The 14,944-nt window shown below is 35.2% G+C and overlaps 1 protein-coding gene and 1 long non-coding RNA gene across 2 annotated transcripts; one reads left to right on the top strand and one right to left on the bottom strand.

Moving 5' to 3' along the window:
- Window positions 1-2,110: 2,110 nt before the first annotated feature.
- Window positions 2,111-5,817, bottom strand: LOC120195748. Its single transcript, XR_005523110.1, has 3 exons — window positions 5,806-5,817; window positions 4,210-4,214; window positions 2,111-2,242 (listed from the first exon to the last, which is right to left on the bottom strand). It is a non-coding gene; the product is annotated as an uncharacterized LOC120195748 (long non-coding RNA).
- A 5,860-nt stretch (window positions 5,818-11,677) lies between these two features.
- LOC120195657 lies at window positions 11,678-12,178 on the top strand. Its single transcript, XM_039197612.1, has 2 exons — window positions 11,678-11,831; window positions 11,931-12,178. The coding sequence occupies exons 1-2, from the start codon at window positions 11,678-11,680 to the stop codon at window positions 12,176-12,178; spliced, it is 402 nt and encodes a 133-aa protein (XP_039053543.1).
- The last annotated feature ends 2,766 nt before the right edge of the window (window positions 12,179-14,944 follow it).

Here is a 14,944-nt window from a genome sequence, read left to right as displayed (position 1 = left end):
ACAAAGACTTGGCATGTAGGCCTTGAAAAGGCTTGGTTCTTGTTTTTTTCTTTTTGTTAAATAATTCATCAACAACTATGACATCAATCTTCAATAGTGTATATTTGTTCTCCTCCCATTCACTTTCAGTTGTGGACTTGACAATTTGTTAAAAAGCAAACTGATATACTTTTGTTCCTTTCCTTCTAGTTTAATTTGCAAACACATGTCGAGAACAATTCTTATGGTTTACTCATAGAAGAATATAATTTATAGCAATTTCAATACCATGTCGAACAACATATGAATAAAATTGAGATACATAAGTAAAAATCAACATCATATTGTCAATATATATATATGTGTGTACATTAAATATAAAATCAGTAATATATACATAAGAAAAATAACATCATGATATATGTCTATTAAATTTAAAAATCAAAAGTCTATACATAAGCAAAAATCAGTAATATATGCACAAGAAAAAAAATTAACAACTAATTAGCATATTAAATATAAAATTTAGCAGTATATATGTATATTAAATGTAAAAAATAGTAGTATATATGTATATTGAATATAAAAATTAATAGTATGTACATAAGTAAAAAATCAACAATATATAATAAAAAATAAATAGTATATATATGTATATATATTTTAAATTAACAATTTATCAGTACTAAAATTGGTGGGCTATGGATGAGTATAATAGGGTACCATGAAGAATTGGGTGGAGTTTGGAATTGTTTTTCCTTCAACTAAGCCCAAATGGTATTAAAAAGGGAATTTTAAATTTAATATTAAATGTTAAGACTCCATGTAAGAAACTAGACGTCCAACATTTGAAAGGTTGAAAATTAATTAAGAGTGGTGATGCAATCGAAAATGAGAAAGCTGAATCTCTCTCCTTATTTTCCCTCTCAAGCTTGTCTTATTCTCTATCTTTTTCTCTCTTCTCTCTACCGTTTAAGTTTTTCAAAGGAAAAAGCTTTCTTCCCCATCTGTAGTTTACAATTGTCAAGTTAATATCCTTAATCAGCATCTCTAGGGCTTCCATTTAAGCTCTCAACCTTAACGTTTGGTCATGATGGCCATGGTAGAGGTTCTAGAAGGGTTTTGGGTTTTAAGACTCTAGGATGATTCTAATCCATTTTTAGAGTTTGATAATCATGCTTATATTCCTTTTAAATTTTTAGATGAGTTTATAAATTATTCATTGTATTGTGATTAGTTAAAGATATTATAGAAGGCTCCAAAAACAAGAAAAATGAGAAGTTTCTGGTTGAGTGAACTTGAGGTTCTTTTCCAATAGCTCGGATCAAGCTAATGCACCTATAACTCTCTTGTAATGCTTTTACGTCATTATGTTTATTATGATGGCTTGTATGAGTGCATGAACATTTTGGGTGCATTTATGTTCATGGAAGGGATGAAGTGCTTTTGATGTTTTTCATCGGTAAATAAAGTATTATTGTTTTTAAGAGTTTCAAAACTTTCCCCAAAGTTTAAAAACTTTCTATGCAAGGTATCTTCAATTACAGGAAATAAAGACTTCTAACAACTCTAACTCATCCTCAACAGTGATAAACGACTAGGAACTTATTCATCACTTAAAACAATAACCTAGGGACACTTGAAGAAGGTTACTTGACAAGTGTCATTTTACTCGTCAAAAATAAAACCACTTCTCAAATAAAATAAATAGAATTAAGTATAGTATAGTGAAATAGTGTCGATTCAAAGAGACTTAGAAATTCCTAATGTAGTGTTGTGTTGATCCTATTCCAAGCGACTAAAACAAAACAGTAAAATAAAAATGGGGGAGTTTTACGATTGAGAGAAAAAAAGAAAGGTAAAAAATAAAGATTAAAATCAAAGTAAAAGAAATGGAAACGTAAATAAAGTTGAAAACAATAATGATGAAATCACCTCAAGATAGCTTTGTTTCAATTTCGTTTGATCTTCGAAATGGATTTTTTCTCCGGGATTCATGTCGGTTACAATCTACAAGGCCCAACCCATTGTAACTTACCTTTCTCTCTAGTAACCAATCTTCCCAAGTCACTCTTCGAAAGTCGATTCTTGAATGGGCTAACCACAACTATTGTCATTAGAACAAATAAAATTAAGTATTGAAAAGACTCAACTCGGATTATGTTGTCTCGTCGAGAATCAAATTTGATCTCGATTTTCCTTAGCGGACCACCGCTAAGTGTGTCCACAGGAAGTCAAATTTGCCACAGGTTAATCCTTCCTCCTAACTATAAATTAATACAACAACCAGACCAACGAGCTCGTTTTGACTTTAAAGTGTTTTAATTTTGTAGGTAAGGTCGATTGCCAAACTAATAAAACAAAAAATTGAAAATGTTTCCTGAAGGTATTTAATGCTTTTCAATTCTCACATATGGAATTGAGTCATCACTAGCTCTCTACTAATAAAGGAATTAGCTAAGCATAGTGGAAACCATACTTAGCATAGTTTATAAAAATGTTAAAAAAAGTGTAACTAAGTAAAGTGTAAATGAAAAAAATGAATTTTAATTAAAACAAAACAAAGTAAACTCGAGATAAAAGATTATGTTAAGCCTTACCCCATTGAGGGTATTTATAGGCTTCTAAATCCTAAAGATAACAAGGAATTCAAAATAAAAATAATCCTAGAAAATAAAACATAATTCAAATGTTTCAAATTCAAACTTAAAAACTAAATTCCTAAAATATCTCTCAATATCGTGCTAACTAGGATGCTTCCAGAATCTTCCTCCTAAAAACTGCCAAGTCAGACCTACGTCGTTCCCATGTCTCCAGCCGCAACCAAAAAATAAAAAACTATGCAGATTGCGCCATTTTTCTGCCAATTCCAGTAAACAGTTCATTGCACAGAAAATAAACAAAATACAATCCAAATAAGCAGTGATAAAGTCATAAAATAGGAGAATTAGCAAGTAAAACACGACAATTAAAAATGCTCATCAAATTCCCCCTCACTTGTCTCATGCTTGTCCTCAACATACTTTGATCAAACTACTTAAGACCTTAATATACTTCCCTTCGTTCATTTCATAACAAAACAAATTATGAAAGACAAGCTCAAAATAATCATTTGAATCAAAACACCAATCAAGTGAATGAAAACAAATAAGATTAAGTCAAATAACATTGTAACTTCTAATCATTCATCAATAAAAAATTCAACCTAACTTAATTCCTCAAAAGGATTCATGCAATCCACTAAATTGTGTTTTGGGTGCAAATACGCTCAAAATCGAAACTAAACAAGAATTTCCATAGGCTTGTAACATAATTAAATCTCCACTACTTAATAGAAATAAAATGCAAAGATCATTAGGTCTTTAAAAAGAGTGTAATGGGGTATAGATAATGATAGGGAAAAAGCTAGAAATGAGGTTTATAATCGAGACAAAGAAATATTTTAGATAATTTAACCAAGTCCACGAGAAAAACACGATAAATGAAACAATCAAATATATACAACAAAGACATCAAACAACCATTTTTATTCTATTTTTTTATTTTCTTTTTTGACTTATTTCGATTTTTATGCTTTTTCTGTTTATTTCGAATGCTACTATTGTTTTTATGTTTTTGCTTCTTTTCTTTTATGGAACAAAGCTACTCACATTCTTCAATTCTTTGTCTCTACAAGGGTGAAAAGAGAGTGAAAAAAAAGGCTTGGGTTTAAGATTAAGGTGAAAATAAAGAAGTGGAAAAAGGCTCAAAATGGTTCACTAATAGAGAAGAAAAGATTATGCTTTTTTTGGGTTTATAATGATGCGATTCCTAATGCCCAAATCATATAAAAGCATAAAATTTATTTTGTAGTCTCAAAATGTATTATGCCACAAGTTCTAGAGTTTCAAGATTTAGTTCGACACACTCAATAAAAAAAATTGCATAAAAATCAAGTAATATGTTAAAGGCTCAAAATCTCACCAAAATGTGTTCATCAATCAAGTTAGGAAAAATTCAATCAACCAAATCAAGGAATGTCACAATGAAGTCAAATTAAATTCCTACTCATGCAATTAAACTATCAAGAGTGTTCATATTCAGAATATTTGCATGAACTAAACAATCATAACATGCTAAAGATAATTGACGGAAACGAAACATTTCAACCAAGTATTCAACCAATTCAATCAAGCATACAATCAAACAATTTCACGACACAAGTAAAATGAAATTTAATGAAATATTTACCCCCTCTCTTAAATCGTATTGCCCCAATACGAAAATAAAATTGAAAGTGCAAGAGAAATGGTAAAGAATACTCTCCATGGTTATTGGCGATCACGGCCACACAACGGCTGCTTCTAGGGCGGAAGTAAGACAAAATCTTTGTGATGTTAACCTCAATGGAGTGGAGGCGATTATTGATATCATGCATTTTCTCTTGCAAGTTTTTAGGAGGTGGTTATGGAGACCGAGGAGGCGCATTATGGCAAGTGAAGACTCGTTCAGTACGTGGCATCATCACTCTCTGTGGAACAAAATAAGGTTGCGATGGCGGTTCTGGCAAGCAAACCGATCGAATTCAAGCATTATTCATCTAAGCCATCCACAGAGAACGCGTAAGTAAATTCCATAATATCAAAATTAGTAACACGAGAGGATGAATTTGTAATGTAGCGATCAAGGATTAAATGGTGATTGGATCAAATAACGATCTAGAATGCTCAGGCAAACCAAAAGCCTAAATTTACCTACCGAACATACACCAAAGGAATAAAAGTTCAGTCTTACTTAAAATATCGAAAGAATCATTCCAGACTTAATAGTTGTAAGCCAAGAAATGATGTATGTATCGTAAGGCCGAGTCGTGAAGGTGAATCACCTTGGTCGAACGTGATTCGAAGGGTTTGTCGTCGAAACCAGTAAGCAAAGAATATATCGAATACATGTAAAATTCTTTCGGCATCTCAGCTAAATCAGTTAGATAATCTAGACTCGTGACATCTAAATATAAAATCGACATTCCTGTTCAATTCTATTATTTGCAGATTTCGATAATTCATTCGGTAACTTACCCGTGACCAAGGAACTGAAGCATGCACCATCATCAAGCTTTCGTCTGTGAATTGTTATTGGACAGGTAGTTCAATTGTTGAGATCGACAATCAAGATGATTAACAACCAAGTTCTTGCTCCTTTTTTAAATTTCTAGATCAAATTCTCGGGGCAAGAGAATTGATAACTCTGTAAAAATATTATGTTTTGTGTCTTTTTACTTAAGTTAATTAGTATCTAAAAGCCATTGATTTAGTATTTTAGTTGTATTTAGGATATATTTTCATGTGGTGGATATGTTTTGCCAAGGTAAAGTTTATCTGAGTAATCTGATGCTGCTGAGGAGAAATGTTGTTTGTTAGTTGTGATGATGCATGAAATGAGTAAAGGAGAAATCATTTGTCGAGAAATATTATTTTTCTAGGGCCAGCGGAACATACGAAGACGACAGTGAGAAACAAATTTTCTTACTAAGGCAAGTTTTATCCTGCATGTCTGACACAACACAAAACGAAACTATTGACGTCACTTGGCCAGCTGTCCAAACTTTTCTGGTCACTTCACTTTATATTTTTTGTTACCATGACAATACTTTTCCATCTGTTCATATCATTTGATATTGTTTGCTTTTATTTTAGACAAGAATCTTAGTACTAATTAGTGACACTTAGTTCTACTTGTAGGAAACATTAAAAATTCCCACCAATCCTTGTGGAGACGATAACTCACTCACTACTATATTACTTGCATCGATTGTGTATACTTTCACAGATTTGCATGTCACAACACTTACATTTACACACGATCATGAATCCAATGTATCAATCTTGGTTTTGATTCTTTATTGTTCATCAAATATCTCAGCGCTGCATGATCATAGAAGAGATAAATTTAGTTCCTATGAAATAAGATCGAAATTTCTCTAATACAAAAACAACAACAAATAATTCTTTTTATGTAGTTGAGTAATTGCGCTAGCCAAATGTAGAGTTCTTGATGCGTAGGTAATGATGTGGGGTTCTTTTTGAATTATTTGGCCAATAATAGCTCCGACACTTAAATCTGAAGCATCGCACAAAATTTTGAAAGGCAAATCCCAGTTTGGTGGTTGAACAATCGACGCGGATACGAGTTTTTCTTTCAAGATGTTGAATGAATCTTTACAATCCTGATCAAACTCAAAGATAACATCTTTTTAAAGCAATCTACTTAATGGTTGTGCCACTTTGGAGAAGTCCTTGATAAACCTTTGGTAGAAACCTAAATAGCCAAGAAAAGATCAAATTTCCCTCACCTCAACAAACTTTTCCATCTATTCATATCATTTGATACTGCTTGTTTTTCTTTTTACACAAGAATCTTAATACTAATTAGTGACACTTATTTCTAGTTGTAGCAAACATCAAAAATTCCCACCAATCCTTGTGGAGATGATAAGTCACTCACTACTATATTACTTGCATCGATTGTGTATACTTGCACAGTTTACGTGCCACAACACATATATTTACACGTGATCAAGTTTTTGGCGTCATTGCCGGGGATTGGAAACTGGACTAATTTTGATAAATTTTACCATATAACTTTTATTTTCTTGTCATTTCTTTTAGTTAGTTTTACGTGTTTGTTTTTCTTATTTTCTTTTTTAGGTTTGTGTCATTACATGACCAAGAGATCTACTGATGGACCATTAGTACCATTCGAACCTGAGATCAAACGATTGTTCAGACAAAGGCAATGTGCTTAGCATGCTAGAAGCAATATGAATCAATTGCAGTTTCAGGCTAATAACCCTATGTAAGATTAAGCAGATCCTAATGTCGTAGCGAATAATGTTCCCCAAAATACTTCAAAACCATGAGTGATACGAGATCACATAAATCCTATTCTTGATGATCTCAACCCTGGAATAGTGACACCAAAAATACAGGCAACTCACTTTGAAGTCAAATCGATTATGTTCAACATGCCCAATTCTATCGGTTAGTTTAAAGGCTTGCCTAATTAAGATGCTAGATAACATGTATGTGTTTTCCTTGAAGTGTGTGACTCGTTTAGGAAACAAGGAGTGCACGAGGACGTACTGAAGAAAAAATTATTCCCTTACTCTTTGCACGATTGAGAGATAGCTTAGCTTAGTGCAGTCCCTTCCGGTTCAATGGAATCTTGGGCTAACTTATGCAAAAGTTTTCTACTTCGATATAACTGCCCAATATGAACACCCAGCTCACAATGACATTGCAAGTTTTTTCCAAGGTGATGATGAATCTATGTACGAATGATGGGACAGATATAAAAGTTTGCTTCGTAAGTGCACTGACCACGAATTCCACCACTGGACTCAAGTCGTCATGTTTTATAATAGAGTCAATACACCAACTCGTATGATATTGGATGCCTCGATAAATGACACTCTGCTTGACAAATCACCCAAGGAAGCATTTGATATCCTCGATTTGATAGCCAACAACGACTATCAATTCCCATCTGTAAGGCTTGGAACGGGCAGGAAAATGTCTGGGGCATATGAAATTGACGGTAAGGATTCAGTTTCTGCCCAACTTTTTGATATAACTAATATGTTCAAAAATTTGCAGCGTTCCAACGCGGTTAAAGAAGTCAAGTCATCTAGCTCAACATGCATTCTTTTCCATGCCAACCATCATGAGAGTGAATGCCTAGAAAACCATGAGTCCATCAATTTCGTGGGTAATTTAATAGAAGCAACAACAACCCTACTCTAATACATACAATCATGGATGGAGATAACATCCAAATTTTTCTTGGGGTAATTAAGGGGACAACAACAACCATGTAGGTAATTTTAGTAGGCCATAGCAAAATGCCTCTAAACATTCAAGTTTTCAGCATCAACATATGCCTTGGCAAAATAATAATAAGGGTTCTGCATCTTCCTCAAATTCTAACTCCCTTGAAGCTTCACTTCAATAACTTATGGCCTCGAGAAAAGATTTTATGGCTTCAACAAAGACCATGATACATGAACACTTACCGACAATAAAGAATCAAGGTGCTTTGTTACAAAGCCATAGATCATCATTGAGAGAGCTGAAGAATCAAGTGAGCCAAATTGCCACGACAATACATTCTCGCCCACCAGGAATTTTATTGCCAACGCAAAAGTTTCATCCCCACTTGCAATAGATGAAATTAGGCCCTACCACCTTTCCCTTAGTAGTTAAAGAAGCATAATGATGAGATCCAGTTCAGAAAGTTTGTAGATGTCCTCAACCAGTTGTATATCAGGATTCCACAGCTCGAATCCATTGATCAGATGTCTTCCTAATCCAAATTCTTGAAGTAAAATGTCACGAAAAAGAGAAAAGTGGAAAGAATAAAAATTGTTTCCACGAAGACAAAATATTGTTCGGTAATGAGTAAACTTCCAATGAAGCAAAAAGATCCTGGAAGCTTTATTATACCATGTTCCATTAGTGACAATTATGTTGGGAGAACCCTTTGTGACTTGGGGTCAAGTGTAAATTTGATGCCTAAGTCCATATTTTTAAAACTTTGAATGGGTAATGCTCGACCAACTACCCTGATTTTATAACTGGATGATCAATCACAAGTTCATTCTGGGAAAAAAATTGAAGATGTTATCGTTAAAGTGGAAAAGTTTGTCTTTCATGTAGATTTCCTTATTTTAGACTGTTAGACCGATGAAAATACACCTATTATTCTTGGGTGTCCCTTCTTATCTATAACCTCATTCTAATAGATTGTGAGAAGAGAGAGTTCATGATGAGGGTTGCTAATCAAAGCGTCACTATCAATATCTTCGAAACTCTTAAATATGTTGATGATTATGAAGAATGTCATTGCTTTAGAAATATGGAGTCAAATGAAGAAGACGGGCATATATCTTTGGCCACAACAAATTTTTACATCTAAAAGAGTATGATACTCTGTGCCAAGATAATATTTCTCAGAATGAGACATTTAAAAAAAATTCCACAGTGATATTTTAGAGTTAGAGGGATAATATAGTTTTGGCTCAGTCAAATTTTTTTAAAATGATGCATACAAAAACATTTGCCTAGGCAAAATTTTTCGATTGAGAAAAATGAAAGATTTGCTGAAGATAAAGCAAATGTGGAGTTCGAGGATTATTTATTGGAGGAGGAATAGTCTAACTTACTTCAAGCTAGACCATGTATGAGATTCAAACCCCTTGACTTTAATGAATTTATTCCTCTAAAACATTCGTTACAACATGTACCTACGTTAGAACTTAAACCTTTTCCATCATATTTGAAATATGCTTATCTAGGTAGTGATGATACTTTACCAGATATAATTTCTGCTACTCTAACAGCCGAGCAAGTGGGTAGTTTGTTGAATGTTTTGTTACAGCACAAAAAAACTCTCAGGTGAACTATGGTAGACTTGAAGGGAATCAACCCTACCATATGCATTCACAATATTCAGCTAGATGATTGTCATAGCAATTCTGTGGAACCCCAAAGGATACTAAATCCAATAATGAAAAAAGTGGTGATGAAGGAAATCGTCAAATGGCTAGATGCTGGGGTGATCTATCCCATATCTGATAGCTCTTGTGTAAGTCCGTTCAATGCATGTCGTCAAAGGGTGGTGTGATTGGGGTAAAGAATGAGAATGATGAGGTTTTGACTACACGAACCGTCATAGGCTGGAGGATTTTTATGGATTATAGAAAGCTCAACAAGGCGACAAAAAAATACCACTTCCTCTTCCTTTCACCGATCAAATGATTGATCAGTTAGTAGGCAAGGCATTTTACTATTTTCTTGACATAAATTTTAGGTATAATCAAATCACCATAGCACTTGACGATCAGGAGAAGACCACCTTCACATGCCCATATAACACATATGCCTTTACGAGGATATCGTTTGGACTACGTAGTGCCCCGATAACTTTTCAGATGTACATGGTAGTCATTTTCTCAGACATGGTGGGGGACTTCTTGGAGATATTTATGGATGATTTTTTCATCTTGGACGATAACTTTGACCAATGCCTTGGTAATTTATCTAAAATGGTAAAGGGATGTGAGGAGTCCAACTTTGTGCAAAACTGGGAAAAATGTAACTTTATGGTTGCAGAAGGAATTTTGTTGGGACACAAAATTTCTCGCCAAGGCATCGAGTTTGATAAAGCCAAGGTTGAAGTAATTGAGAATCTACCTCCACCCATCACTATGGAGGGCATAAGAAATTTCCTAGGGCATGCAGGATTCTACATGCATTTTATCAAGGATTTTTTTGAAGATTTCAAAGCCTTTATGTCTTCTACACCAGCAAAATCAGTCGTTCGTGTTCAATGAGGAATGTTACGGCGCATTCATGGACCTGAAGAAAAAACTTGCCTCGACACCAATTGTTGTTCCACCTGACTAGGATGCCCCATTCGAGTTGATGTACAATGCAAGTGACTATGCAGTATGGGTAGTGCTAGGGTATAAGAAAAGGTAAAATCTTCCATGTTATCTATTATGCTAGTCGTACCCTAAATGATGCATAACTTAATTATACTACCACTAAAAAAAGAATTGCTTGTCGTAGTATTCATTTTTGATAAGTTTAGGGCATACCTTATAGGCACTAAGGTCATTGTACACACTGATCACTCAACCATTAAATACCTAGTGAATAAAAAAGATACCAAGCCTAGGCTTATTATATGGATACTCTTGCTACAAGAATTTGATTTAGAAGTGAAAGATATGAAGGGTACCAAGAATCAAGTAGCAGATCACTTGTGCAGGCTAGAGAACAAAAATATTTTTCCATGACATGAAGGACATTCAAGAGGATTTTCCTGATGAGAAAATTTTATTTGTTGCGGCAGTGTCATGGTACGCTGACATAGTTAACTTTCTTGTTAGTGGTATTATGCCTCTATATTATCTATCCAAGGCCGAAAAAAGTTCAGACATAATGTACACCAATAGTTTTAGGATGAACCATTCTTATTCAAACAATGTGGCGATAAAATAATCCGGAGATGCATCCCCGAAGAAAAACAAAATTAGATTTTTTCTTTGCCATACATCCCCGTGTGGAGGGCACTTTGGTGGGATGAGGACTACTGTAAAGGTCCTCGAATCTGGTTTCTACTGGCCAACCTTATTCAAGGATTTGCACGATTTTATAAGTCATGTGACCATTAACAACACACTAGGAATATATCAAAGAGAAATGAGATGCCATGGTAAAATATTTTAGAGGTTGAACTCTTCGATGTATGGGGAATCAATTTTATGGGACCTTTCCCATCATCATTTGGTGATCTGTACAAATTCTTGGCTATAGACTATATGTCCAAATGGGTTGAAGTCATGGAAACACCGTGCAATGACTCCAAGACTATACTGAAATTCTTGCACAAAAATATATTCACTCATTTTGGATCACCATGAGCAATTATCAGCGATGAAAGCACTCACTTTAACAATAAATTAATTACTAAAGCGTTGCAAAGATACGGGGTGCGCCATAAAATTGCCATGGCATACTATCCATAGACAAATGGGCAAGCTGAGGTCTCCAACCAAGAGATCAAGTATATCATTGAGAAGGTGGTCAACCCAAAACAAAAAGATTGGTTGCCAAAGCTCAGTGAGGCATTGTGGGCGAATTGCACGGTATTCAAAATGCCACTCGGGATGTCTCCATTTAAGTTAGTATATGAAAAGGAATGTCACTTGCTCGTGGAAATAGAATACAAGGCATTATGGGCCATCAAGAAACTTCATATGGATGTGCATCTTGCTGGAGAAAGGCGATTGTTGAAGCTAAACGAGACGGGTGAATTTAGAGCTCATGTGCATAAGAATGCTCATCCTTACAAAGAAAAGACAAAGAAGTGGCATGACAGAAAAATTTTACCTCAGTAATTTTTTTCAGGCCAACAAGTACTACTGTATAATTCAAGGCTCAAGTTATTCCCAAGCAAGCAGAATTCCAGATGGTCAGGACCTTTCATAGTGCATCAAGTGCATAGCCACGACGCTATTAAAATCAGAAACTTGGATGATGGGAAAACTTTTAAGGTGAATGGTCAAAGACTGAAGGTGTATAATGGAGCACCAATCCTGCGTGACAAATCGGCGTCGCTATTCCATGACGCCCAAGAGTTTGCTCCTCTTCCCTGAACAAATTTTATTACCTAAGCAACATAATTTGCATTCTGTACATAAATAATTTTCTTTATCTTACTCTACATGAGTGCTTTATTCTTATTTTATTTTCTAATATTGTCTCTTTTAGTGATCTTTGTACACGTGGCAGCAAAGGGCTACGACTAATAATGGAGGGAAGCAAAACCCTAATAAATTATCCAGGTAAAACTTTTGAGATGAAAAAATCCTTTCCCTTAATTATTTTATTCCTTTTTATCCCATAAAAAATAGTTGGCATTAATTACTCTATCTTGTTTTTTCAATTTTCACTTATTTTCCCCCAGATAACCGCCCACTAACCAATTTTTTCCTCCAAAACCGCCTACTTTACTCTTTCACTATTTCTCTTTCAGTCACTTTCTTCTACATCTTTTCTTTTGCCTTTGACTTTTCATATTTCCCAAAAACCTCCATAGTTTCCGTCTAAAATCCTTCCTCTCTCCATTAAACTTGTCATCACGATAACATGTATTGATCTAAATCAAACCCTGTCGCTTCCACCTCATCCGTAACAGCAACAAACTTCCAGTGCTTCCAAAGTGTTGAGGCCGAGAAAATGTTTAAGACATTGCAGCAACACCAAGTCTACCTAAAAGACATCTTTGTATTTCCTAAGGCCAACGATGAACCTTTCAGGCAATAGGTGATAGACATCATCCGGTAACACAACTGGGAGAAGTTTTCCCAGAACCTGAAGGTGGTGGCTCCAGTATTGGTCTGGGAGTTCTATGTGCACCTGGGAAACCCTTTCCAACACTCTATTTGTAATCGAGGAAAGTTCATTTGGTTCACTCCCTCTGTCATCAACTGCTATTTTAAACTCAGCAAGGTTGAAAACCACCATAACAAATTCTTTTCCAAGGCCAACTCTGAAACTTATGATGGTGTGTTGGGATACTTATACTTTGGCTAGGAAAAATTCAAATGGAACGCCACTAACCAGAAGCATGTCAATCGCCGAACCCTTAAGTTGGTCACGAAGTTATAGAATCACTTCTTGAAAGGCAAGCTGATACCCACGTCTCACAACACATTTGTGTTGCTACGGTAATTAATACTGCTCCATTCCATCATCCACGGGCGATCGATTGATGTGGGTGAAATTATCTTCGAACATACCCATGAGAGCAAAAAATGGGCAAAAGGTAACTTGCTTTTTCCAAATCTAATTTCGACTCTCTATAGGAAGAATAAGGTCCCCGATGAGCCATTGGAAGAGTCATAAAATCCAATGAAGGCATCAGTTAGAAGATGGTGTTGAGCTAATAAGTTTCAATGATAATGCTAAGGTGAGAGATTATAACGTAGTGCTAAATCTGTTGTCGATTCCATAATGGCCGCTGTAGTCACCACCACTCGATAGACGAGAGAGCGGTTAAAATGCTTGGAAGGTCACATATATACATTCTTTAATATGTCAAGGGGAGAGATGAACAGTTTAACGCCTTCTTCAAGGAACTGGTACCAGTTACTAATGACGACCTACCACATTTTCCTGTGGAAATATTGTGCAAGTCAGTACCACATGCGGTAGCATATTTTTCACCTCAGCACAAAACGCTCAGCCCGATTCCCCAATTGATCTCACCCCTCTCACTATACGTGTCTCTCCAAACCATGAAACAGGCCAAGGCTAGACAGATGAGTACCTCAACTCGATATTTTCCTCCTCAAATCACATTCAGGAAATTTAGTCAGAATTGTTCAAAGACAAAGACTTTGCCCTGCCACAATTTTTGTTGAACCAATTTGTGAATTGTCAACCACTGAACAGCCAACATATTTGAACAATGAACTAGTTTATGAAACCAAAGCGAGCTAGCCCTAATACGCACCTACTGAGACCCCACAACCAAAAAGATGCCACCACCAGATAGTCCTCCCAGGACCTAGCATCACATCAAGCGCTCAACCGGTCATATTGCTTTTCCATCTCCATCATCGTTCCCATAAGAAGAAACAGGATATGGCAGCCCTTCTCCTCTCAAAAGAGGCTGAACCTGAGCATCTAATAGAACAACCCCACCCCAATAAGGCACCACTTTCCGTTTGCATTTGCATAACATTTTAGAGTAATTACTTTACCTTTTTTATGGTTTGAGGACAATGCATCTGATCGCTTGTAAATGTATATGCTAAGGCAAGCATTTCTGTGCAAGTATACACAATCGAATCAAGTAATTGGGTAAGTAAGTATCGTATCCATAGGGATTGATCTAGAAATTTATCTTCACCACAACTAGAACTAGTGGTCACGAGCTAATTCCTATTGCCTTGTCAAACTAAAAAGTTAATAGTAATAAAACAAGGAAATATTATAATGTATGATTGCAGACAATTTTGGTCGATGCAAAATAAATAAGTAGACTACTGAAAAAAAACAAAACAAAAAGACAAATGTGTATTTAAATATAATTCAAACAACCTCACATTTTCAGACTTATCACAGAGCACTTACGCTAATCTTTTGTATTGACAACAATTACTCTAAGTCTAGAATGAATTATTATAACTTACTTAAGATGGCCGACAGGATTACTAGGTATTTTTAGATGGTTTCTATGGCAATACTACTCAGTGTTAACTACAACCCTTGGTTTCTCAGACCTGTTGTTGTAGCAATACCTCTCAGCGTGAACTATAGGTGTTGTCTATCCTACTTTAGTGCCTATCCCTTTTAGTCGATTGAAATCGCTCCTTATCTCTAAGGTAGATAAGTTAGAACTTCACCATCTCGGA

The sequence above is a fragment of the Hibiscus syriacus genome, unplaced genomic scaffold (assembly GCF_006381635.1).
Source record: "Hibiscus syriacus cultivar Baekdansim isolate YM2019G1 unplaced genomic scaffold, ASM638163v2 tig00117017_pilon, whole genome shotgun sequence".
Taxonomy (NCBI): Eukaryota; Viridiplantae; Streptophyta; class Magnoliopsida; order Malvales; family Malvaceae; genus Hibiscus; species Hibiscus syriacus.
The sequence above is the reverse complement of the archived record's forward strand: the minus strand, read 5'-3'. Positions and strand labels throughout refer to the sequence as shown.

Bases quoted from the DNA above. Each gene is read 5' to 3' on its own strand.
- LOC120195657 (XM_039197612.1), top strand. From the start codon at position 11,678: ATGCCACTCGGGATGTCTCCATTTAAGTTAGTATATGAAAAGGAATGT. The intron at 11,832-11,930 runs GTGAATTTAGAG...AATTTTTTTCAG, and splicing joins GTTGAAGCTAAACGAGACGG to GCCAACAAGTACTACTGTAT.